General features: G+C 37.7%; 1 protein-coding gene across 1 annotated transcript; it reads left to right on the top strand.

Annotated features, from left to right (window-relative positions):
* Positions 1-5,560: 5,560 nt before the first annotated feature.
* Positions 5,561-26,638, top strand: MEX3C (mex-3 RNA binding family member C). Its single transcript, XM_074279382.1, has 2 exons — positions 5,561-6,464; positions 23,577-26,638. The coding sequence occupies exons 1-2, from the start codon at positions 5,675-5,677 to the stop codon at positions 24,800-24,802; spliced, it is 2,016 nt and encodes a 671-aa protein (XP_074135483.1). The 5' UTR covers positions 5,561-5,674; the 3' UTR covers positions 24,803-26,638.
* The last annotated feature ends 354 nt before the right edge of the window (positions 26,639-26,992 follow it).

Here is a 26,992-nt window from a genome sequence, read left to right as displayed (position 1 = left end):
ATTCTTTTCAAACACCATGATTATTTGGTTAATTCTGACACTTGTTGGGGAGGGGATGTTTTAGAGGTCTAAATATATATCTTTTCTGGGATCCTTTTTACTTAACTGTTTTTGTTGTCAGAAAGGGCTTGGCAGTATTGGAAATGATTATGGTATTTTTTAAAAAGCATTAATTAAAATTTAAAAAGCACTTTGAAAAATGTGAGTTTTAGGACTATATATAAAGTTTATCATAGAAATAAAAATTGAATTCATGGGAATGGATTAGATTTCAGAGGAAAGAAATATTGCAAGAAGCCCCAGTAAGCAAAAGGTCTCCAGCATAGATCTTACCTTTATCCTCTCACTGAACTCAAAATGTGTCCAGAATCAAAGATACTGAAAAGTGCCAAAATACTTCTATTTTTCATCTTGACCTACAGAATTTCCTGGCTGTGAAGAAAGAGGGTATCCTTGGTTATAGATCTAAGATCCAGACTTTGGTAAATAATGCCTTCGAATTGAGCACTAGGAATCCTTCAGTCTGTCTGTCTGTCTGTCTATATCTATACACACACACACCCTTTTCTCTTAATGTGTTTGAATAGCAAGTTGCTTTTTTACATTGGTTTGAACTCTTTTCAGTAGTAACAGAACTAGATTTTTAAAAAAGTAACCCAAAAGTCAACTTATCGTTTAATTTGATATATTTTACTGCTCACCTATTTTCAAAGTTCAATAGTTCAAAGACAAGGAACCCTAATTTCTAAGCTCAATGTTCTTCCTATAATACCAATGATATGCTGGGGAAGTCCTGCAATTTCAGCTCAAGGAATTTTTATTTTAATGGGCAAAAAGAAACTACTGAAAGTATCTGAAAGAAAAATTATGTCAATACCTAGGTAGTACTTGCTCCCTGGTAGCCAAATCTAAAGGAGTTTAAACTCTATTAAGATATTAATGAATGGGAAAATTGTTACTAAGTACCAACCATTGTGCTTAGCATTTGGGATACAAACTGCCTAGGGAGAGCAGTGTATTATGGTGTCAGTTATTATCAGAACCCAAATCCTGCCTCATTAAACTATGTTAGACTTCAGTCTTGGTGTTACAGCCCCAACTGCACAAGAGAAAAGAAACAGGTGCTGGATTCCAAAAATAAATACCCATCAACAAATAAATACAAAGTAGAATGAGGTAAGTATGTGGGGGGGGGGAAAGTGCTAGAAGGCATAAGATGTTCTAAGATTCATAAGCAGAAAGGACTAAAAAAAACTAAGTTTTCACTAACTTTCACTAATTCACTAACACATACTCTAGGGCTAAAAACATTCATAAAAATACTAGTTGTCAGACAATTTTCAGATGATGAAATTAAAGCCATCTGTAGTCAAATGAAAAAAATGCTCTAAATCACTATTAGAGAAATGCAAATTAAAACAACTCTGAGGTACCATCTCACACCTCTCAAATTGGCTAAAATGACAGAAAAAATAATGATAAATATTGGAAGGGATATGGAGAAACTTGGACACTAATACATTGTTGGTGGAGTTGCGATCTAACCAACCATTCTCTGGTGAGCAATTTGGACTATGCCCAAAAGGCTATCAAAATGTGCATACCTTTCAATCCAGCAGTGTCTCTCCTAGGTATATATCCCAAGGAAATCATAAAGGAGGGAAAAGGACCCACATATGCAAAAATATTTGTAGCAGCTCTTTTTGTGGTAGCAAAGAATTGGAAAAGTAGATGCCCATCAATTGGGAATGGCTAAATAAGTTGTGGCATATGAAGGTAATGGAAGATTATTGTTCTTTCAAAAAAGAACAGGCTTATTACAGAAAGGCCTGAAAAGATTTACATGAACTGATGTGAAACAAGCAGAACGAGAAATACATTGTACACAATAACAGCAAGAATATACAATGGTCAGTTATGAAAGATTTGATTCTTAGAAGGGGGTTCAAGTGAACCAAGGCAATTCCAATAGACTTTGGATAGAAAATGCCATCTGCATCCAAAAAAAGAACTAGGGAGATTAAATGTCTGTCTCATGGTTTTTCCCCTTTGTTCAGATTTTTCTTTCCCAATATGATTCATAAAGCAATGTGTATTAAAAATAAATTAATTTTTAAAAATATTAGTTACATAATATTGCTACAAGAGGATTTAGTAGAGAAAAGCAATATTTCATTAAAAATTCCCTAGTTATGGATTTGGTGCACAAATTTTTTTTTTTAATTCAGCATATGCATATATATTTACACTGTTATTGTGCTGCACAAGAAAAATCAAATCAAACCAAGTTAAAAAGAGAGAAGCAAAATAAAATGCAAGCAAACAACAACAAAAAGAGTGAAAATATTATGTTGTGAACCACATTCAGTTCCCACAGCCCTCTCTCTGGGTACAGATGAGACTCATCATCACTGAATTGGAATTGGTTTGAATCATTTCATTGTTGAAGAGAGCCACATCCATCCAAATTGATCATCTCATCATCTTCTTGTTGCTCCATATAATCTCCTGGTCCTGCTCATTTCACTCAGCATCAATTGATGTAAGTTTCTCCAGGTCTCTCTGAAATCAGCCTGCTGGTCATTTATTACAGAGCAATAATATTCCATAATCTTCATAGACCACAATTTATTCAGTCATTCTCCAACTGATGGGTAACCATTCAGTTTCCAGTTTCTTGCCACCACCAAAAGGGTTGCAACAAACATTTTTGCACATGTGCATAAAAACTTTCAAGAAAAAAAAAGGAATTCCAAATATCTATATGCAATCACTCACAAAAATTCTTAAAGTTGTTTGAAAAACAATATTTAACATACAAATTTTATAGTCAAATAGGAATGCTCATGAGTTGGTTTATTTATGACACTAATAATCAAATAAGAATGTAGTAATGATACATGAAAATGCATTTTTCATTTGGGATTAAAATGCCAGATTATAGTGATTACACTAAAATTCTGATAAGCTTTTTTTTAATAAATTTTAAAAAATATATTTTTTAAAATATCCTTTATATTGTCAAGAAAATGAAACTTTTTTATCCTTTATCCCTGTGAGGCCTCCTGGGAAACATTTATTCTCAAAGTCTCCCTTTCTCCTCTTTCTATCCCCTTCCTTCCCCCACAAAAAAAGTCAAGGATTTCCTTGTTCCAGAGAGGAAGAAAATAGTAACAGGCAACTTTTGGTTAGTTGAAGAACCCCCCAATGCAGAAGAGATGCTAAATAAATAACAGATGAATCAGGCAGGGGGAAGCAGTTATGCTAAAGAGTCTGGAGGTTCGGAGCCTTAAACTTCTAGTTCTCAACACTGATGGAATTTCCCCTAGAGCCCTGGGAGTTGCTACAATGTTTACTTCCTTAAACACATTTATGTTTCAGGAACTTTTCAGATTTAACAGATTCTCTAAATGTAAAATACACATAGAGCTTATTCATCAGTATTTTAAGATCTGATCTAGTCTGCGTATGCAGAATAATTGCTACCTCTATTTTCTTCTTTAAGGTACCAAATATTTAGTTGAGTGTTATCACTTAAATTTCGAAGTGAATAAAAAAGGATTAAAAAAAAAAGGTGTGGGTGAAGTAAATCAATAAACATTTATACCATATATGAGGGGAGAGAAGTAATAGCTTTAAAAAATGACATAACACACCACCCTAGGGCCAAAAAAAAAACAAAAAAAAAACCTTCTGCACTAAAGAATTAGTTGGCAGCCCAATATCCTGTCCAGAACTATAGCCTGAGGTCCAAGGAAAGATTGAAACAGCACAAATAAATGGGGGAGAGAGCAACCTAAAAAGTTCTTTTTTGGTTTTGTTTGGGACAGTTAAGCGGTAGAGCTGTCAAACAAAAGCCAACCTAGCCAAAAGTTAAGAAATTGAAAGAGTAAATGAACAATAAAATACAGAGCCAAGAACACACCGGATGTGGGGGGTGGGATCAGACAAAGAAGGGTGTGAGGAGGGAGGGCAAGCAGTAGGGTTCTGCAGACCTGGGTGCAAAACCTAACTTGTGTGGGGATGTAGCTAGTCATCTAACTGGGGCTCTAGTTCTTTGCGATCTGGGAATTAAAAGAAGAAAATGCGTAATAACTGTATTCAAATTCACTTGGTTTCCTTTGAAATCCACTGTATTTTATTTTGTTCACTTTAAAACATGATTCTGTAAAGGAGAGTCCACTAGCGGCACACAAAAAGGTACTTGCTTTGAGGACTAAGGGCTGTTTCCTCACCTTTAAAGTAAGCGGATTGGGCTGGTTTGGCTCTTTCCCAGCTCTAAGCGCTACGATCCCATTTCTCTATAATTAAAGCCTCTGGAAGGCTCCGAAGTGCTCAGGCTGGGCACGGGAAGTGACCCAGCATCTCCCCCCGGGCTGGCCATGGCGAGCGCAGGGGACACAGCAGGCAGGCGGCCTGCGAGGCCCGGGAGGCGGGACAGCAGCTCACCCATCCAGCCCGCGAAGGCGCCCTCCCACGGAGTCAAACTTGGGGGGAAAGGGGAAGCAGGAAACTTTGGGAAAGAAGGGACCTCGCAGCCGCGAGGATTAAGATAGCATCGGAGATTCTCTCTGAGTTGAAGCCCGGGAGAGCCCGGTACCCAGAGACCTATGCCGGGGCACCATGGCCAGTCCAGCGTGGGAGGGCCCGCATTCGGAGCTCCCCGAATCCCGCCTCCTGGCTCACTCAGTCTCCGCCAGGAGGGGAAATCCCGCCGCAACTGCCCGCCCCAAAGCGATAGGCTACCGGTGAGCCTAGGATCCCCTCAGTGGGGAAAGCTGCCGCCTCAGCTCTCGCCAGAGAAGCCCCACCCTCTCTCCACAGGCCCCGCCCAATCCCCCTCGGCGCCCTAAGGCGGGTCGACCCCACCTGACCCGCGCGTGTGAGAGGCGTGGGAAGAGGAGCAAACCCGACCCGCCTGCCCGCCCCTAGTTCAGGAAGCCCCTTCCCCTTCCCCTCCCCGCCACCCCGGCGACAGCGGGGACTTCGTCCCTCCTCCTTTCCCCGCCCACGCCCGCTAACGTCACAAAGAGTGACGTGGAGAGAGAACAATCACAATCTTTCTCCCTACCTTAGTCGGGGGTGGAGGGCGGGGCAAGGGGAGAGAGCGGAAGGAGAAGGGTTCGGCCTTCTCGTCGAAACCCAGCTGTCCAATCAGTGAGCCCAGGGCGGGAAGGGGGTGGGGCCCCAAAAGGGGGGGTGGGGGTGGGGCAAGGGACAGGGTAAGGTTCTCCGGGCGGTGGGCGGGCGGCCGGCGCTTGAAAGCGGCCAATCAGCGCGCGCCGGCTTCATTCGGAGGGAGGCGTGGGGCGTCGCCTCCGCCGCGCGCGCCGGGGGCTGGTTGGGGCCATGAAACAAAAGAAACCCTGAGAGAGGAGCCGCAGCCGCTGCCGCCGCCCGCCTGCCCGCCCGCCGGCTACTGCCCCCACCCCCAGCCACCCCGCCTTCTCCTTCCCTCTCCTGTCCTCTTCCCTGCTACTGTCCCTCCTCCTCCTCCTCCGGTCCCCAAGCGGTGCGGGCGCTCTCCGGCCGCCACTGCCGGCTCCCCTGAGAAAAGGTGTTTGCGCTTTAAGCAGGGCCCGGGCCCGGTCGGTCATGGGGCTCGCCGCCCGCCTCGCCTGACACGGTCTCCCGCCGCCGCCATTGACAGCGCGCTGCTGCCGCCGCCGCCGCGATGCCGAGCGGCAGCTCCGCGGCCCTGGCCCTGGCGGCGGCCCCGGCCCCCCTGCCGCAGCCTCAGCCGCCGCCCCCGCCTCCCCCCCCGCCGCTACCGCCGCCGCCCCCCGGAGGTCCGGAGCCCGAGCGGGATGGGCTCCTGCTGCGGGAGCGCCTGGCCGCGCTAGGCCTCGACGACCCCCGCCAGGCGGACACCACCGACCCGTCGCTCCGGGCCGCGGTGGCGGCGGCTCAAGCTCAGGCCCGGAGGATGGTGGGGCTGTCCCCGGAGGAGCGGGCTCACCCCGGCCGGCCCGGGGCCCCGGAGACGGCGGAGCTGGAGCTGGAGCTAGAGGAGGAGGAGGAGGAAGCAGAGGTGGACGGGGACCTGCTGGAGGAGGAGGAGGAGCTGGAAGAGGAGGACGAGGAGGAGGACCAGGACCGGCCGCCGCTGCTGCTGCTTTCGCCACCCGCCGCCGCCGCCGCCGCCTCCCAAAGCCATCAGATTTCGGGCGGGTCCCTGGGCTCGGTGCTGCTCCCTGCCCCAGGCTTCGACGCTCGGGAGGCGGCGGCGGCGGCGGCGGCGGCCGGGGTGCTGTACGGAGGGGACGATCCCCAAGGCATGATGGCGGCGATGCTGTCCCACGCCTACGGCCCCGGCGGCTGCGGGGGGGCGGCGGCCGCGGCGGCGGCAGCGGCCGCGCTGAACGGGGAGCAGGCGGCTCTCCTCCGGAGAAAGAGCGTCAACACCACTGAGTGCGTCCCGGTGCCCAGCTCCGAGCACGTCGCCGAGATCGTCGGTCGCCAGGGTGAGTAGCGGCCGGGGCACCGGGGCGGGGTGGGGACAAAGGAGTGGGGAGCGGGGCGGGCGTGGCGAAGAGGAGAAGAAACGCCCGGGGGCCTCCCCCCCTCCAAGATCCGCCGGCTCCCCCCAGAGCTTTCAGGAACGGGAGTGTGCTCAGGTCGGGGCGCTCCGGGCTAAGATGCTCGGCTGGCTGGGGGCTTGGGGAGGGGGACTTTGGGTTTAGAATGCAGATCCCTTTTAATGTTGCTTCAACTAAAAGATATTCAGCTCTTCCTCCCCCCCCCCCCTCCCCGGGAAAGCGGGATGAGTTACAACTTTGCATGTCCGTGATCGGAGGTGGTAAAAGGCCGGTTAGGTGGGAAGTGGACGCGCGGATTCGGGGAAGAGTCCGACGTGCAGATGACTGAGGCTTCCCTGAACTTCCTCGTGAAAGACCGAGCTTCAGTTTTCGGTGTTCTTTCCGTAGTCTCTGCTGGCTGGGGCTTGGCAAAGCAGACGGTACGGAACGAGTTAACTTTGAGATGAAGGCAATGTTGGTGGGGTACATTTTCCCCTTTTCTTCTGTAACTTGCCATTTGAGAAGTTAACCTCTTCCCAGATGATCTGTATAGGACACTTAAGTATGTTTCCACAGTGCTTCGTGCACACACACAATATCTTGGTTTGTTGGGTTTTTTTTTTCTTTTTAAGAACACAAAATATGCCTATAACGGCAACTGTAACATGTATACTCCAGTTAACAAGAGGTTCATAAATGTGTGTATTTAAACAGAATTCGGTAAATTCTCTTTTTGTACCTCAGTACTTCACACAAACTCCTCCCACATTGTTCAAACAAAGAACCTATGTCTCACATTCCAGGAGTAGATTCGTGAAGGTAGAGGGAATGTAAGGCCTTGTGCACTTAAGAATTATGCATCTTTTTGGCAAAGAGCAGATGGTGTTTGCGTGGCCTATATGAACTAAAGAAATGGAAGTTATCTAGAGGCGCCTACCAGAGTTGACTACATTTTTAACTAGGTGGATCTTTCGCCTTACCCACTTTTCTTGCTCTGCCTGGCTGACAGCATTGTTGGGGTCAAATGAAAAGAGATGGTGGCGCTGCAGCCCAAATGAGCTCATCTTTCCCAAGTGGTCTAAAGTACACATAAATAAGAGGTCTACTAAAATGGTGGTTTCAGATGTCAGTGTTTTCTCACTTCATTCCTTCAAAATTTAAAAGGAAAAATCATATGAAATTTATAGCGATTAGATGGGTCATTGCAACTTCCCTGTGATGTGGTGCCATTTAGAGATGGTACAGTTAAACTGAAAAGGAGTCCTACAGTTTTGGCTTAACCAATGAGATTCTTTATTTGAAAATAATAGTCAATGAGATTCCAACCCTTTTTACAAAGGACGAAACTTGAGATTTGAAGTGCCTCGTTTCTGTGTAAATTGGCAAAATCTAGATTCAAACCCAGATTTTTCAACCCAAAAATACACTACCAAGGCTTTTTGTGTGAAAATTTGAGCATGAAGGATTGTGCTTCATTAGTTCAGAGTTCTGAGATGGGGGGGGAGGCGGTGCTGGGAATAATTTAGTTTCTATCCTCAAAGAGCTTATGAAATCTATGTGAAAGAACCCATGTACTTAAATTACAACAATACAAAGCAGTATATCAGTATAAAATGGTTAACCAAAGTGGAATGAGATTTTTGAGGTAAGTTCTTAGCCAACTCACTATTGCTAAGGGTGGTGGTAATCCCACTAGAATGTGACCTGAGTCTTAAAGGATGAGGAAAGATTTTTATATTTGGAGATAAGACAAAACAAAGATGTGAGCACATATGGCAAGAAGGTAGGAAAGAATTGCAGGGTTTAATGAATGTAGATATAGTTCACTTTAACTGTAAAGTAGTGCTCTTAAATCAGTTACTTATAGCTAAGGCTGGAGAAGAAAGGTAAATGCAACTATATAGGTGAAGTGGGGACATTTATTATTATATGGTTCCTATTAAGAAGTGGACTAAGTGCTGTTTTTTTCAGAATATTAGTTTGAAATTTTTGAACTTAACAGTACACTTTTAAGTTTTAATGGTTGATCTCATTGACTTTCCCCTTTGTTTTAAAATACTATAAAGTTGACACTAATCAGGTTTTCATTTAACAATACTATCTAAAACCCGAAAACCAACAAACTTAATTATTAAACCAGACTTCTCATGAGATTGGAGCTCTGTTTTTCCCTCTGGTGACAGGGTGACCATAATTTCCCAAACCAAAAGTACAGATTTAAAAATTCATGGTTTGACAAAGGAACGAATAGTGCAGTTTCAAAGTTATTGTTGAACATTTGAAAGTGCTCCTTTCTTTAAATCTTTTTTTGGAGTATGTAGTAACAAAGCTATGGTGTTATTTACTAGGAAACAAGCAGGATCATGTTTCTTAGGATGCAGATACAGTTTAAACTAAATACTTGTGGTTTAATTATTTTTCCACTTAATGTTGTCACAACTTTGGGGGAAATGCTAAATTTCATAGTATCTGATATCTCATTTTAGAGCAAAGATTCATTCCCCTTCTCATAGTTTATACCGTTCCATTGGCATGAGACTAATTTGATGGTTTGTTAATGACCTAAAGAAGCTCCAGTAACAACAAAAGTATTTCTTACTAGAGGAGAAGATCTATAATGCTTTTCAAAAACATATTAACTTTGAACATTGTAGCAAACTATGGCTTTTAAGCCAGATCTGCCAAATCTGAGCTAAGAGTGGTTTTTACTTTTACCAACCACTGCCCTCTAGGGTTTAGAAGAATCACCTAATTTCATATTTCATAAGATCATAGGTTTAATCTAGATGGCGTTGAGTCCGGCCTTCTCATTTCACAAAAAGGCTGAAGCAAACTTCTTGCCCAAGAGATCATTAGCCTAGTAGAATTTGAACTCAAATCTTCCAGACAGCCAAGTTCAAGGTTTTGTCTAATAACCTCTATCTTTGTTTTTAAGTAACTAGAGTTAGCTTATTCTATTCTTGCAGATGTTTTTAATAGAAAAAATATTTTGTCCTAAAGAATATATGTTCCTGCCATTTTTTAATTACCAGAAGTCACCGTGCTATTTGACATCTCTTAATTGGTTCTGTAAATTATGTCACAAATAGAGACATTTATGACTTCAATTAAGAAGGTAGTAGGTTAAATGGAATTTGAAGTCATAAAGAGACTTTCCATGTGTCTGAAAAATTTAAAAAGAAAAGCAAAACTTAAAATTTATCTCAACAGTATATGGGTGTTTGTAAATGTTTAATTGGTTTGGGAGCACTTGGGTTTTTTCTCTCATCTTGATTTTATTAATCTCTCCTTTTATTTTTAGAATTTCAAGTTTAGTGTTTGACTGGGGGTTTTTAATTTGTTCCTTTTCTATCATTTTTAGTTGCAACCCCAATTCATTGACCTTCTCTTTTTCTATTTTATGCAAGTAGGCCTGAAGTTCTCTCATTTTGAAATTAAAATATGGACTGTAATTAAAAGAGAGGGTAGAACTCTTATTAAATGTAAAGGCTCTGTGAAATTAATTTATGAAAAAAGTGTCATGGTGCTTTAGTAAACGTAAACTGCCCCTCCAAAATTAGTAAAATTTGTAGGCTCCATTTACACAGTTTTAGTAAAACATGGAAAAATATATTTTAGTTAAAAGATTGTCCCTTAGTTGCCAGTGTTCCCTTTTGTTCCTGAAATTATGCTGATTACTAATACAACCATCCCCTATGCTTGCAGAAGGAGTTGCTGCTTTTGTTTTTGCATCCTGAATTCTTAACACTTAATCCTATTTGTTGGATTGAACTGTAATTGAACAAGCATTTATTAAACTCCTAATTATGTATCAGATACTGTAATTTTTAAGGGAAGACCCTAGCAGCTAGAGAAACTGGAAAAACTGTGGATGTTGAGTGAAGCCAGGGAAATTGAGGCAAAAGTTTTTTTAAGCATGAGGAATAGCCATTACAAAATCATGGAAACAAGAGGTAGAATAAAATGAACAGCAAATAGACCACTGTAGTTGGATCATAATGTGTGGAGGGGGGAAGCGAAGTGTAAAGGGGAAAAGTAGCATGTTATGAGTACAAGGCAGGATCCAATATGTTGGATCCAATAGGGTGCCATTGCAATTTTCTGGGTAGAGAGTAATATGGACAGTCAAATCCCATCATTTGATCAGGGAGATACAAAACTGACTGTAAAAGGGTAAGTGGTGAAATTATGAACAGTAGATTTCATTTTCAATAATGTTAAAATAATGGTGGTTGTTTTATCACCTAGTAAGTCAAGGTTTCTCTTAAGATATGATCAGTCATTAAACATTTATAAGTGCCTACTATGTGCCAGGCACTGTGCTAATCTTGGGGCTGGGGAGGCAAAATACAGTCTCTGCCCTCCAGGAGCTCACAATCTTAATGGTAGAGATAACTGACAAATATGTACAAACAAGTTGTATGCCACAAGGTAAATAGGAAATAATTATCCAAGGGAAGACATTAGAATTAAGAGGGGTTGAAAAGGATTTCCTGTAGATCAGTTTTTAGTTGGGGATTAAAAAAGGAAGTCAGTAGGTGAAAATAAAAAAGAAGTGCTTCCAGGCATGGAGGACAGCTAAAGAGAATGCCCAGTCTTGTCTAAGGAGCAGCCTGAAAGCTTTAGTGACTAAGGTCTAAGAAAAAGATTGGAAAGGTAAAGGGGGGAAGAAGGAGGGACTTTGTCCAAAAGAGGATTTTGTATTTTTCATTAATGAATATAGGATATTCCTATCCTAAATCCTATATATTTGTGAAGCTTGTAGATGGAAGAGAGTTCTTTAAATTCTCTTCCTATATTATGTTCTACAAATGAAACATCATTTGCCTGTTGTGATCCACTGGTATGGTATGTGTTGCTGCTGGAAGTGTAAATAATTATGTTTCAAAGTAATTACTTCAAGTTTCTTCCCAATGTCTTAGGGTAATTCTAGTTAGAATTCTCTTTGTGTATCAGCTTTCAATTTTTAGCATAGCTAACCTGTAGTTAATTACTACACACTATTAATAATTATCTTAGTCCACAAGATTGTCAGGGTTTAGAATTGGAAGAAACTTTAAAGTTAATCTAGCCTAATCCCCTCATTTTACAAATGAGACACTTAGAACTTCCAAGTCTTCCTCAAGGACACACTAGTAATAAATTACAAAATCTCAGATCCACCCCACAACTGAACAAAAATCTTGCTCTGCAGCAAGAGTGGAGAATGTACAGCCCGTGGGCTATGTAAGGCCCATGAAATTATTTTGCTAAAGCAACCACAAGTGATGATGTACTGGAAGCTAGGTACAGTAATCTCCCACTGCTCAAGTTGTATAACTTGATAATTTTACATGCCCTGTGAATGATGTTATATATCCATAACATACCTAACAAGTAGTTATCTAGTCTTTGCTTGAAGATTTCCTTCCGTAAAAGGGAAACCACTACTTCTTGAGACAAATCTATTGTTGAATCAACTGCAATTCACACAAAAAAAATTTTTCCTCATTGAAAGCCTAAATTTTCTTGTTTGAAATTTCTATCCATTTGTAGATGCTCTGCTTTCTGGGACCAATATATACTCTCTTCCACAAGAAGGGCTTTCACATATTTGTAAGACAGCAATCATGTTCTACTCTGCCTCTCTCTCCTCTCTGGTTAACTATAATCTTATCTTCTCCAATTTAAATGTCCCCTTTCCTTCATCTGATCTTTGATTTGCTCTCAGGGTTCTTTGTGATCTTAGTCCTTCCTTTGGCCACTGTTGCATTTGCTTTTGTGGCCTTTTCAATGGTAGTGCTATGGATAGAGCTCTGGGCTGGAGTCTAAAAAGACTTGAGTTCAAATATGGCCTCAGACACTCAACTCTAGCTAGTGGGAGGCAAGGGGAGGCAATCATTGTTTGCCTCAGTTTCCTAAATTGTAAACTGGAGATAAGCAGTTAGCTCACAGTATTATGAGGATCAAATAAGGTAGAATTTATAAAAGGCCTAATACATATACAGGGCCTAATACATAGTTGATGCTTAATAAATGCTTATGCCCTCCCTTTCTAAAATTTGATATAGATATAGACATAGATAGATAGATAGATATAAATAGTTGCAGTACCTCAGATGTGAATTACAAAATATCATTGTATTATCACCTCCCTAATGCAAACTCTGCAATGCCTTAGATTTCTTTATTCATATCATAGTGTTGGTCTGGTTGAGTTTGTATTATATTAAAACCTACAAATCTTTTTAGATAACATGCTACTGTCTGGCCAAACTTTCCCTACCTTGTGCAGGTAAACTTATTTGTATTTATTCATAGACCCCAAATTTGTGATGTGGTATATTTGAGTATTCCCTCCATTTATGCAGCTTACAACCCAAACATTGGGATTTTATCTTCATTCCCTATTATCTTTTGTTTTCTTAGCTTTTAAGATATTTTTGGAATTTGACTCTTGTCATGCAATGTTAACTATTTCTCCTATATTTATCATCTTATAATTCCTTTTAAGTGTCCTGTCATAGATAAAAATTTTAAATTTAGCACAAATCCCTGAATTAAAGTTTAAATTTTATGCCCTCTTGACCATTTTATATGATTGGCTAAAACAATAGTTGCAGTTTGTTTTAACTGTGGGGTGTGTGTGTGTGTACACACACATTGTGCACTTTTCAGATTACTTTAGAATTTTGAAGCTTGACAAGAAAACATGAATAGGGCTAACTTGATGGCTTGAATTATATTATCAGAAATATTCTCTGGGGGAAATATTCTTTTAAAAACTATATCATGGTTTTTATATAACTCATTCTTAATTTAAGAGAAAGAGATGAAAATTAAGAAGAAAGAATGACCTAATGGATAAGGTCTAAAAGCAAGGAAGATCTGAGTTCAAATCTAATTTTTTAATGAATGTTGATTAATTGATTAGCATATGTTAAGTCTTGTAATTATGGGCTAGGCCCAGCTTATTGCTCTCTAGGCAAATCTCTGAGATTAGAAGGTTCTTATCTTTTATTTAAAGGGAATTTCCTCACAGTTTCTTAAACACTATAAAATCATAGGTTCAGTTTCTATTTCAATTTATTCATTATTGATAAAGTTTGTATTGTTAGTAGAAAAGATAATGCTGTATTAGGTTAATTATTGATTTAAGATATTTTAGTAAGAGATAATAATTGACTATTTCAAATCTAGCATCAACAACAGCTTTAAGAAATATACTTCTTGAATATATAAATTTTCACTTGCAAACTATTGGAAAAGACCCTAGTGAGTGTGATTGTTTTGCAAGTGGGTGGAGATTTCTATTGCCATTTCTTCCTGCCTTGCTCAGCTAATGAACAATATTATTCGCAGGAAAGGAAGTGGAAAATAAAAACAATTGCATTTGAAGGGTGTTTTCTCTACCCCCTAGTTACCAACCATCTGGAAAATTATTCAAGAAGTTCAAATGTCTGAGAATTCTTCTGTATGAGATTGGTACCCCCTAACCTTTCTAAGGGATACACTTCTTGGTTTGTTCTGTTGAATATTAATATACTGTAAATCAGTAATAATTTGGGTCCACTATTATGTACATTTTGTATATTTTTACAGTTTATCACAGTGATACCCTTTTATAGAAAAGGAAGAACTTTGCCATAAGAAAATGCTTCCTGCTGTTTTGGAAAGTAGTGTTTGAATATTAAATATTTTGTTCTTTTAAACAAATTGAATGTTTTGTGAAAATTAATCTCATTCATTTAGTTTCTGGAATGTGATTATTTTAATTTCGCCAAAATATACATTGTGAACATCAAATTTCCTTCCTCTTTCTATTCTTGAATATAGAATATTAGTATAGTGTAATTTACATTTAATTCCATATTCTATTGAGTTTTGCCAAATTCTCTGATGTTCATCAAGTCTCCTTAACTTCTCTGAGCTTCATATGGAAAAGAGAAATTTCAAAGATTTCAAAAAGAAGTTTTATGGATCAGAAGTGTGAAAACACTTTTTTGCTATACAATTGTGAGGTTGCAGCTCCTAAATTACTTAGAAGAATAAATCTGATTTTAGTCACTTAATTTTTTTCATCACTTATTACTGCTTCACCTTTTTTCCCCTTTCCAAAATCCTGTATCATTTTCTCCCAAGCACACTTCTTATAATTCTAGCGATTTGTTTAGCTTAATATTTTAGTAACTACTAGATATCTATCACTTTTCCTTCTGTGCCTTAGTAAAAAGCCCATGTTCCTGGATCCTTGTAGTTTACAAGGAAACAAGAAAATGGATTGAAAGTTGATGTTCATTAATATGTAAAAGAGAGGAATTAAAACTTGTGGTGGCTACCTTCAACTTCCCAAGTGTTGCAGAACCAGATTACAAGTAATTGGAAAATATATTTTTAAAAATAAATAAGAAATTCAATAAAACATAGGAATTGTTAGATTTTAAAACCATAATTATGCAATCTGCACTACAATGTAGTACTATATATAGATTTATAAAGGTACTAATCAAGAAAACTTGAACTTTTGGAAAATTTGGCTCTAGGAATTCTTATATCATCTGTTCTTGGAGAATTTTAAGTAGTACAACATAACAATTTTCATGGCTTTTGTTTAAAATAAACTTCATTTCTTGTGCATTTTTAGTGGCCATTATGCTTTTTACTTGCCTCTAGTGCTATCAGTGGTTACCATAGAGATGTACAGAGCTATTAACCCTAGTGATATTTGTGTCTGAAAATAATTTTTCTAATATTATTGCTGATAATCTTAAGCATAATGATGTGAAGGAATGTACAAATTAATGTTATACAGTAACTTTGGTACTCTGTTAATTTAGTAATTCTAATAGGAAGGCTTCTCTTAATAGAAACTCTTTACTGTTTATTCTATGTAAATATAATAGAACTTCTTTTTAATGTTCTTTAATCATGTCTTTGTGCATATCTTCTTTCTCCTTCTCTCCCCAAATAGACTTTTAGCTCCTTGAGGTGTGTTGGCTGTTTTTAGTTCTCCAGAGTGAATTGCATAGGTAGTAAGCATTTAAATGCTTGAATTGAATTGAATTTTGTTGAATGTTAACATTGGAGTATAGAGAGAGTGTATTTCTGTATCTTCAAATTTGTGCTGTTATAAGAATAATAGGAAATAACTTGGATATATATAGATATATGACCATATATGGCATATGGCCCAATCTGAAGTAAAGATGAAAACCAACCAATAAAGTTAAAACTATATAGTGAACTTTTTTTTTTTTTTTTTTTTTTTTTTTTTGATAATTGAATCTTGTTGTAGTAAGAAAGTTCTTGAGAAATGTTAATTATTTGACATTTGAGAGTAGGGGAAAGATTTAAATAATTAAGCTTACCCAAAAAAATGTTATCCATTTTCACAATTATTTTTCTCTTCCTTTAGCTCATTTTTCTAGCTGTTTGTTTTGTTTTTTAACCTGGTCAAGATATTTTTGGTATAATGGAAAAGATTGTAAAAGCTCTTCTTGCCTGCCCTTTTCTATCTAATCAAATGAGATCATATTGCAATGTAAATGCATTGCCTTAATGATGAAAATAAATGGTAAGAAGATCATTTCTTTTAATATATTGCTAGATTGTTTTTGTGCTGTCTGAAAGGGATAGGGAATAGAGACTAAAAGGTATTTTGTTGACATAGGAAACTCCTTTTACTAATGTCGAGTCTGTACTTTTCTTTCTGCATTTTATAATTTCAGAGAATTGACTGCCTATAGGATTGAGGTTAAGTGACTTGCCCACAATTACAGCTAGTATGAATTAGGACAGATAATTGCTCATTAGAATTTCTAGTGTTACTTTCAGATAGTAATTTGATCCAACAAGCATTTTTTTAATGGCTATTATGAAGCCGATATTGTGACAGACTGGGGATATACAGAGTCCATACACACACACACACACACACACACACACACACACACACACCCTTCAAGAAACCTGGCATGCATATGTGCAATGGAATAAACATTTTTTAAAAGTTTGGTATGTCTAATTTTGGGGCTTAGGAGAAACATAATTTATATGCTTTTTAAAAAAAAATTTTTTTAATGTTAATTTGGGATCTTAAATTTCTAGTCAAGGGAATTGAAATGGTTTGAGATTATTGAGGTAAGTCAGATAAATTGTCTACTCTTAAAAGTGATATTTCTGTAAAATTACATTTTACATATATAAACAAAAAGGCATAAAAATATATTATCTATCGTGGTTAAGGCAGATACATTTATAGGTTAGACTAGTAAAACTACTTGATACATCTCAGAAATTAAACAAAGATCAGCATAAAATATTTGCAAAATGAAATAATATTTTCCCCTTAATTTTCACTTATTTATTTGAATAGTTCCTTTAGGACAAGTGCTCCATTCAACTTATTTATTAGATTCTTTGTACTTTCTACATAGATAGAAATTGATTTCAGATAAGATGGTAGCTAGGTCCCCCAACATTCTGGGCATTGAAGTAAAAACAAATAATATTTTGCCCTGGTTCCCTCCTACAAATAAACTTCCTTGCACCTTATTGAAACTCTGGAATATCTTTTAATTGCCATCTTGATTCAAAACCGAAGGAATTTCATCCAATCCGGAGGAATATATCATTTCAGAACCACAACTTATTTTCTTCTTTTAATGTATGTTTATACAGTATCTAATAAAACTCAGTCCAATTTATTTCCTCAGAAGATGTTGACATATTCCTTGTGTTTCTATGGTGCTTTTTTTTTTTTCCCCCAAAACATAATTGTGCTTATTTTCATATTAGCCTCACAATAAATTTATAATTTAGATAAGGCAAATGGTTGGTTGTATCCCATTTTACAGATGAACTACCTAAACTTACCTGATAGGTGATTGACCAAGACAAATAAAATCTGGTCTGTTGTTGCTAAACCTTTGTTCTTTGAACTAGACAGATAATACTGATAACCTCTAATGTAATAAACTGAAAAAGACTTAATTCTTAAAATTTTAATTTAAGAAAATTGTGGGGTTTTTTATATATATTTAAAGCTTGGTTTACTAAATTAGAAAACCATTCTAAATTAGGTTTACTTTTCTTAGGATGACATGGGGTGAGAGATACTCAGATCTCTCAGTTAAACTTCCAACTAACTATTCAGTGAGTTTTGTTTTGTAACGTAAATTGTTTTGTGAGTTTATAGTTTTCCCTAAAAAGATTGAGAAATTGTCTCAACTAATTCACATTTGTTAGATCACACAAACTTGCAAAAAAAAAAAAAAAAAAGATCTTTTTAATAAAAATTATGAGGGAATAAGTGTTTAGAAGTTTTGTTTTTTTTTTTTTTTTAAGAGGGGAAAACAGTTTGCCTGGACAACCTAATTCATTGGTAGTAATGCTAAAAGCAAGTACTGAAGGTATTATCCATGTGTAGATGAAAAGAGGTGAATTAAAGTATAAAGGGAATAAAGTTCATAGGCTCTTGGAACATCAGTTAGCAAATTCATGAATCAGCCTCATTTTTACAATTTAATGTTGTCAAATATTTAATTTCTCTTGTGCTACTTCTATTAACTAAATTCAAATATTTGTAAAGAAAATTTTGTTAGCTAATAGAGGAGAGACATCATGCAAACAACTAATAAATATACAATTAGATATATAAAAAATAAAGGTAGTCATTTAAAAGGATAGGGGGATCTGAAGAGCCTTTCTGAATGTGGGATCTTAGGCAGAACTTAAAAGAAAGCCAGAAAAGCCAAGAGGTGGCAGTGCTGTCAGAAAATTCCAGGCTTGGGGGATGGATAATCAAAAAGCCCAGAGTCAGGAATTTGTGTCTTGTGATAGGAATATTAGTAATAATGGTGGGGAGAGGAGGATCTGTAGGAGTTAATAAACATTAAGTGCCTACTCAGTTCCAAACCTAGAGCTTTGGGATCTAAAGAAAGGTATTTAGACCTTGCCCTCAAGGTGTTTACTATCTTATGGGAGAGAGGAGGGAAAAAGTAGAGAGGTGAAAGGTTACTTGAAAGGGGGGGTTGGGAGACTTTATGATATGGGAAATGATCTGAGAAAGTGATAGTTTACAGAATTTTTTTCATATTGCAGAAAGATGAGTTTCTGGAAATGATGAAGTCCATTGTCCTTACATCCCTTAGAAAGGGCTACAACCCTTTGGGGGCCATGAAGGAAAAGAACAGTGAGGAGAAGAAACTCGGTAGAAGAATTAATAAAAGTGAATGTACATAATTTTGCAACAATGTTCCATAAATAACCTGCAGTAGATTTAAATAACTTGGGAAACAATCCTCTAGTACTTATATGCTAATAATAGGTTAGCTTGCTTATAACTATATCCAAAAGTTCAAATAGTGATTGTGTTTGCTTCCATTTATGTATATGGGGGGAGGGGAATTGTTCTTAAGTATTGTTAAGGGTGGCACTGAAGACTTAGAAGTAAACATACTCAGTACTTCCACTACATTTGTGAAGTAGTATTTTAATGACAAATCACTTAATCTCTCTGCCTTTCCACTTTGTAAATGGGAAAACTGTTAACCTATGATAAACTGGTAAGGCATTACTCAAAATTTTGAGGCATTTTGACTTTCTGTGCTAAATGAACATTTGACTTTAAAATTCTGTTTTCTTAACTCCTGTCAGTGGATTTGTCAGTTGCCAGTTTTACAATCTGGAGGCAGTTGGTAAATAGAAAACTAAAAAAGTCAAGAAGATGTGAGTTCAAGTTTGGCCATAATAAACACTTATTAGCTATGTATATCTGGAAAGTCATTTTATCTCTTTTACCTAGTTTCCTTAGCTATAAAATGGGAATAATAATAATAGAACCTACTTTTCGAAGTTATTGTGAGAATAAGTGAGTAGGTTGTGTTTTGTGGTTCCTTGTTTGTTTGTTTTTGCTTGAGGGTAGGAAATACCCTTTCTTTTTATTCCTAGGGCTTAATACATTATGCCTGGCTCACCAGCTGTTCCTTATTGACTTGATAACTCCCCTAAGAATCCTTATCACTTGTGTTGTTCTTTAGAAACTTTAGTGATTCCCCATTATCTTTAGAATAGAATCTTTCTTAGTCTGATTTCCATCCTATCTTCAACTATGAAAGTACATTTTGTCTCACACTGTGCTGTTGTAAAATGACTACTGACTATGCTCCTGAACACCATTTCCATTTCCTATCTCTGTAGTGTTTGCACTGGCTATCCACTGAAATCACTAAGCAAAAGTTCCTTCTTAGTGCCAGACAGTGTTGACTCATCCAATGTTGTCATACACTGGTAGGTACAAAGAAAAGTTCCACAGGCTCCCCCTACCCCCCCCCCCAAAAAAATTCTAATCCTGCTTTTTAAGGAGCTCACAATGTCATGGGATAGGCAACACGCAAACAGCTATGGACAAAAACATGATATATGTAGGATAAATTGGAGATAATAGGAGAGAGCAGGATAAATTAAAGACAGTAAAAGACTGGAAAAGTAGGAAGGGATCTGTCTATTCTTTTTCTGAGTCTATAGAAGTTAAGACTGTAGCACCTGTAGGAAATTGCTACTGTGTCTCCACCAGAAGCTGTTTCCCAACATGATAAATGCAGAAAGTAGACCGAAAGCATTGCTATTCCAAAAGTTTTTAGGGTCAGGATCCTGAATTATCTACTTGTTTGGGGCGGGCAGTATTAGATGCATTGGTACTATGACTTGCCTGCACATTCTGTCTCTTCTGGAGGCTGCATTGCTCTGCTTCCTGGTTTAAAAAAAGAAAACTTGGAAAGAAGACCTGAGTTCAAATTTGGGTGTAGACACTTAACACTTCCTAGCTATGTGACCCTGGGCAAGTCACTTAACCCCAAATGCCTTAGGAAAAAGAAAAATTCTTTCCCCAAAATCAAGATTTACACAGCCTTTACTACTGTATGCATGGTTTTGTTGCTGTCTCATCTTTTGGGCTATCTAACACTCAGAAATAAGAAAAGTCAAGTCTAAAGCTCAGCAAGCCCCCAGGGTATTCCAAAAGAAGTTAAAAGACAAGGCTGAAACTTAGATCTTGGGGCTAATATTTCAGAAATGACTACCAAATCTTAATTTAGTGCTATCTCAACTTCTATATACTTCATCCACATATAAAAGCTGTAAATCAAGCTCCCTGGATGTTTTTATTCTATTTTGTTTTCTTGTCTGCTTTTCCTTAATTCCAGTTGACCTGGTTGCTTGTGTCTGTCTGTCTGTCTGTGTGTGTGTCTCTCTGTCTCTCTGTCTCTGTCTCTCTCTCCTCTCTCTCTCTCTCTCTCTCTCTCTCTCTCTCTCTCTCTCTCTCTCTCTGTCTCTGTCTCTGTCTCTGTCTCTGTCTCTGTCACTGTCTCTGTCTCTGTCTCTGTCTCTGTCTCTCTCTCTGTCTCTGTCTCTCTCTGTCTCTCTCTCTCTCTGTCTCTCTCTCTCTCTGTCTCTCTCTCTTCTCTCTCTCTCTCTCTCTTTCTCTCTCTCTCTCTCTCTCTGTCTCTCTCTCTCTCTCACTCTCTCTCTCTCTCTCTGTCTCTGTCTCTCTCTCTCTGTGTCTCTCTCTCTCTCTCTCTCTGTCTCTCTCTCTCTCTTCTCTCTCTCTCTCTCTCTCTCTCTCTCTCTCTCTCTCTCTCTCTCTCTCTCACTCTCTCTCTCTCACACACACACACACACACACACGATTTTCCTACAAACTATGTACCTTTATTACTTTCTAAGCTTTGCAAAAAACTTGATTTACTAGGCACAAGATCACCAGTTGCTTTTTTCCCCTAATCTTTTCACTATTTTATTGCTCCTCTATTTTCCTTCCCAGCAATTACTAACACAAGAAATTTTTATCTTATATAAGACAGAATTCAGTAACTCCCCATGTAATATGAGAATTGATTTTCTATAAATCAAATATGGTAAACATTTTTTTAGCCATTGAAAGTATTGACCTTGAAAAAAAGGTGAAATATGGAGCAAGGAAAGGAAATTAAACATTAGACATTCTATGAAGCAAAAAAAGGAAAAACTAATACCAAAAATTTTTTTTCTAGAAATGAATTTAGTCACTTAAAACTGTGTTGAATTAGGATAGTATAAATATTTAAAATGCTATTCCTTTTATGTTAACATTGTGTAAGATGTTTTGTTATGAAATTTTGAATGATCTGCTTTTCTGAATCTGTCATATTGTTATGGCCTGAATGAATCAGAGTCTGTATGCTTATTATGATCCAGCTTTCTGACCTTGAAATCCAGTGAGTATTATCATAAATAAGATCCTTATTACAGATATACAGAAGGCTGTCTAATAATATTGATTACAGATTCTTCTTCACCCCTAATTTGAGCTGGATGCAGAACAAAAAGTATAACACTATGCCTTTCAGTTCTGATGGTGAAATAGAAATTTGATATATTTGCTATGTATTTCCTTAGTCTTTGCTTTCACTTGGGAGGGGGGTGGCCCTGCAGTTTTGGTATATAAGAATTGGAATAGAACACATAATTAAAATAATTGACTACTTTCCTCAATCTATCTTCCATATATATATGAAAATCTCAACCCCTTGCTTATAAAAAGTACAGTGGCTCCTTATTATTGCCTTTCAGATAAGGTACAAACTCTTTTGTTTTTGGTTAATTAAAGTCCTTCATACTTTGACTCTAACCTCTCTCCAGACTCTTCTCATATCCCACTCTCCCTTCACACCCGCTTTGTGCTCCAACCAGATAACCCTATTGACCACTCAACAAATAACATGATATTCACGTGTCATCTTTTCTTTGCACAGATCCCAGCTTCCCAAAATGTTCTCCTTCTTTCCCTTTTCTTACCAGAATCTCTCACTTTAAAGCTAAACTCAGATCTTCTTGATCTTTTTAGTTCTATGTGTTTCTTTGGCTTTCTGCCTACAAAACTACTTTGTATTTATTTATGTATTTGTAGCTAGTTACTTACATGCACATTTTCTCCTAGGAAAATTTGTAAGATCCTTGAATGGTGTTTAGGGAACTACAAAAAAGGTTATGATTTTTTGTTTTATTTCTGTTTTGTCTTTGTATCTCCCATATGCCAGGCACAGAATTAAATAAATTCTTAATTGAATTGAAACTTATTGTAATTTGTTATTATTGTAATATTATAAGTTGTTAACCTAGTTTTCCTATCTGTAACAGTGTTTGTAGCATCTTATTATTGACATTATATTCATAAAAAGTTAAACTATTTTTAATGGGCAAGACCTAGGAAAATCTTTCACAAATTATTGATCATGAATTAATAAGCATCTCTACTTTAAAATCTATAGCATATAAGTATTTCAAAGGACCATGTACTCAAGCCACTTAGACTATGTCTTCTTTATAACATTTACAGTTTTCAAATAGTTTTTGGATCAACAATTCTATAAATTACTGCATTAGAGCTATTACTAGAATTGTAGAGTTTTTAGCCAACAAAAACTATAACAGGATAATCTCTTGGGTGATCCAGATTGTCAATTTGGACAGTGGGGGGGGAACCCACTCATGTTTTGTTATATCAATGATTCAGTCATTATAATTCTAACTGCTGAGTCCAAGAATGTTATAGTCATAATGGTTGCACATACCATGGGTACTTTCCTATAAGTTGGCCCTCTCCTAGCAACCCTTAGTTTTGAAGTATTATTCATCATTTTCACAATAATCTATTTCTGCTTGGACAAGGTCTCTAATAGTCATCTGTTCCTGAACATGAGACCATTCTCCAAACCTGTTTCTCTAATTTCTTATCTATACTTCTTGAATTGTTGATAGAAAAAGGCATTTTGTTTTTTATTCTTTCTATGATGATACACTTGTATAACAGAGGAAACAAACTAAAAATTAATTATTTATGCTATTTAATTAAAATAGGTATTAGTTCCTAAATGATTCCTTGATTTCTGGTAATTTTCTAGTATTCAAAATAGGAAAATATTAACAATTTTCATTCCCATACAAGTAGTTTATCATTACAAAACATTGAAAAAAAGTGTTAAATTTTGGATAATCCTTCCCCTTCAACTAAAGGCTCTTCTTTTCTTCTTTCTCTGACAGGTTGTAAAATTAAAGCACTAAGGGCCAAGACAAATACATATATCAAAACACCTGTTCGTGGTGAAGAACCTATTTTTGTTGTCACTGGACGGAAAGAAGATGTAGCCATGGCCAAAAGGGAAATTCTCTCAGCTGCTGAGCACTTCTCCATGATTCGAGCATCTCGCAACAAAAATGGTCCTGCACTGGGGGGGTTGCCATGCACACCCAACTTGCCAGGTCAGACCACAGTTCAAGTCAGGGTACCTTACCGTGTTGTAGGACTGGTGGTTGGACCGAAAGGAGCAACAATTAAAAGGATTCAGCAGCAGACCCACACATATATAGTTACTCCAAGCAGAGATAAGGAGCCTGTCTTTGAGGTGACAGGTATGCCTGAAAATGTAGACCGAGCACGTGAAGAAATAGAAATGCATATTGCCATGCGTACTGGAAACTACATTGAGCTAAATGAAGAAAATGATTTCCATTACAATGGTACAGATGTGAGCTTTGAAGGGGGCACCCTTAGCTCAGCATGGCTTTCTTCCAATCCAGTTCCTCCTAGCCGCACCAGAATGATATCCAATTATCGAAATGATAGCTCCAGTTCTTTGGGAAGTGGTTCTACCGATTCTTACTTTGGAAGCAATAGGTTGGCTGACTTCAGTCCAACAAGCCCATTCAGCACAGGAAATTTTTGGTTTGGAGAAACATTACCATCTGTGGGCTCAGAAGATCTTGCAGTTGATTCTCCTGCCTTTGACTCTTTACCAACATCCTCCCAAACTATCTGGACTCCTTTTGAACCAGTTAACCCACTCTCTGGTTTTGGTGGTGATCCTTCTGGTAACATGAAGACTCAGCGTAGAGGAAGTCAGCCATCAACTCCTCGACTCTCTCCCACATTTCCTGAAGGCATAGAACATCCACTTGCTCGGAGGGTTAGGAGTGACCCACCTAGTACAGGCAACCATGTCGGCCTTCCAATATATATCCCTGCTTTTTCTAATGGTACCAACAGTTACTCCTCTTCCAATGGTGGTTCCACATCTAGTTCACCTCCAGAATCAAGACGAAAGCACGACTGTGTGATTTGCTTTGAGAATGAAGTTATTGCTGCCCTAGTTCCATGTGGCCACAACCTCTTCTGCATGGAATGTGCCAACAAGATCTGTGAAAAGAGAACGCCATCATGTCCAGTTTGCCAGACAGCTGTTACTCAGGCAATCCAAATTCACTCTTAAATATATATATATACATAATATTATATCTCTATATGGACTCTTAAAAGCATGGGTATAATGGTACCCCCAGTAAACTTCCTAATGAATTCTTATGACTGTTATCAGGCTTTATTGGGATTAGGCTAAAGTTGTTAGTAAACTTGTATTTTCTAAAAGGCTGCTATGGTAACACTAACTAGGGGGTCTCTGTCTACTAGTTTTGTTTTAATTACTGTTCTAATAAACAGAGACATAGCTCACATAAGATTGATTAAAAGTTGAGTTCAACTCAGCTTTCATAACATGGAGATAGGCTTTTATAGGCCTATGAGAGAAGTTGTGACTTCCAATATTTGAAGGCGATAAGTCCCGTAGCCTAACCATATTAAAAGTTTATGGAGGGTACTTGGCATTATTGATCTATCAGACACTTCCAGTGCTGCCTTCTTTACACTGCCAGTTTTGAAAAACAGGTTTTTTATTTTACAACAACTTATGCCTAATTCTGCAGGATTGCAAGTAACTTTTTAATGCATAGTTTTGACTTATTGGAATGGATAGGGCTGGTGGCAGTTGAATAGATCACTGTTAATAATTTGGGAAGAAAACTGCTACATTGACCTTCATCTCGCCCAGAGTTTTTGTGGATGGTGTGATCAGAGGATCAAGAATGGATTTGTCTCAATTGTGAATTCCTACCCATTGTTTCTCTTAATGTAATGTGGAAAAATCTATTTGGATTTTTCTCATTTCACTAAGAGCTTTGGGGTGCACATATTTTGGCTAATAGTGAGGATGCTAACATTCCATTCATTAGTCCGATCAAGCTATTATTAATTACTTTTAGAGTATATAGATCTAAATGTGAAACATTTTTATGTTCAATCCATATTTGTCTTGCACATTATAAATATATTTTATTTTTAGTAATCAAAAGGGGAGGGGAGGGAATGGGAGGGATAACAATGCCCTAAGCATAATATACAAAAAGCAGCTGTGACAATAACCTGCAATCAGTTTACTTCATTTCAAAACTTATTTCCAATCATAAGGAAAGATTTATTTAAAATGAGCTTTTACATTTCAACCTGTGGATGTCTTTAACTTCATCATCCTCAGTACAACCCCAAATCTGTGTTGGCATCAAAAAGGACAAAACGGTATCCCAACGGATTTTTCTACTAATTATTTTTGAAGCATTATTTTCCCAAGACACAAAAGAGCTTTTTTTCTCAGTATAACAGAAAAAAAAAATGAAATCCTATGTGTATTGAACTAGTAAATAAACAAATTTTATTTTTTATTTCCACTTGAAGAGTTACATTTCGTATAAAAGTTTACAAATAACGGTTTTTATTTTGATTTTTTCAGTATAAAAGTTGCCTTGATGGCATATTATGATGTAATGCATACCTTTAATGCTAATTGCTTGTAGGATAGTTAAATGTCAGTATTGAAGCCTAATCTTTAGCTGCCGTCTTGTAGATATGAACGAATGTTCACCAAGCATGTATTTTGTATTTTATTGCATCGTACACTGCAACTAATAAGCCAAGGAATCGACATATATTAGGTGCGTGTACCATTTCTATAAACTACAAACTAAGAATGAGAAAACTATCAATATAGTTTAGTATTTGCTAATTTTACTACACTTTTTTGTTATGTATATGTAGGGAAGTCATAGGGATTATAAATTCAATTTGAGTAAAGTTTAAAAACCATATATTTTATGATAAAGGGCCTTTAACTGAAGATGGCCAAAGCACTGATATTATATATTTGCTGTAAAGAGAATTATAAGAGTTTTATTTTTCTGATATTAAAAGTTACTTAATAAAGACTTGTTTCCATTAACTTGAATGTATCTCCTTGCTGTTTTCATCTTGTCATTGGCAATTTGAAGTAGCATGACATTTCCAAGTGTAAATTTTCTTTTATGGGTTCTTTTTTTTTTTTTTATTTAAAAAATTTCAATCCATTTGTACCATAGCTATTATTTTTAGTGTACAATAGTGGTGCTATACCTTTTCTTTACTGATAACAAAATTTGACTATTTACTGCCATTCTGGAGGAATTTTTAGAGTTAGGTGATCAATTTTTAAGACCATTTAATTACATTTTTGAATAATAGTTTTTGCCCAGTTGTTGATAAAGTTATCTATCCTTATTTATACCTTTCTCAAGCTACTATTCAGTAAAATCCCCAA

The sequence above is a fragment of the Sminthopsis crassicaudata genome, chromosome 1 (genome assembly GCF_048593235.1).
Source record: "Sminthopsis crassicaudata isolate SCR6 chromosome 1, ASM4859323v1, whole genome shotgun sequence".
Lineage (NCBI taxonomy): Eukaryota > Metazoa > Chordata > Mammalia > Dasyuromorphia > Dasyuridae > Sminthopsis > Sminthopsis crassicaudata.
The sequence above is the reverse complement of the archived record's forward strand: the minus strand, read 5'-3'. Positions and strand labels throughout refer to the sequence as shown.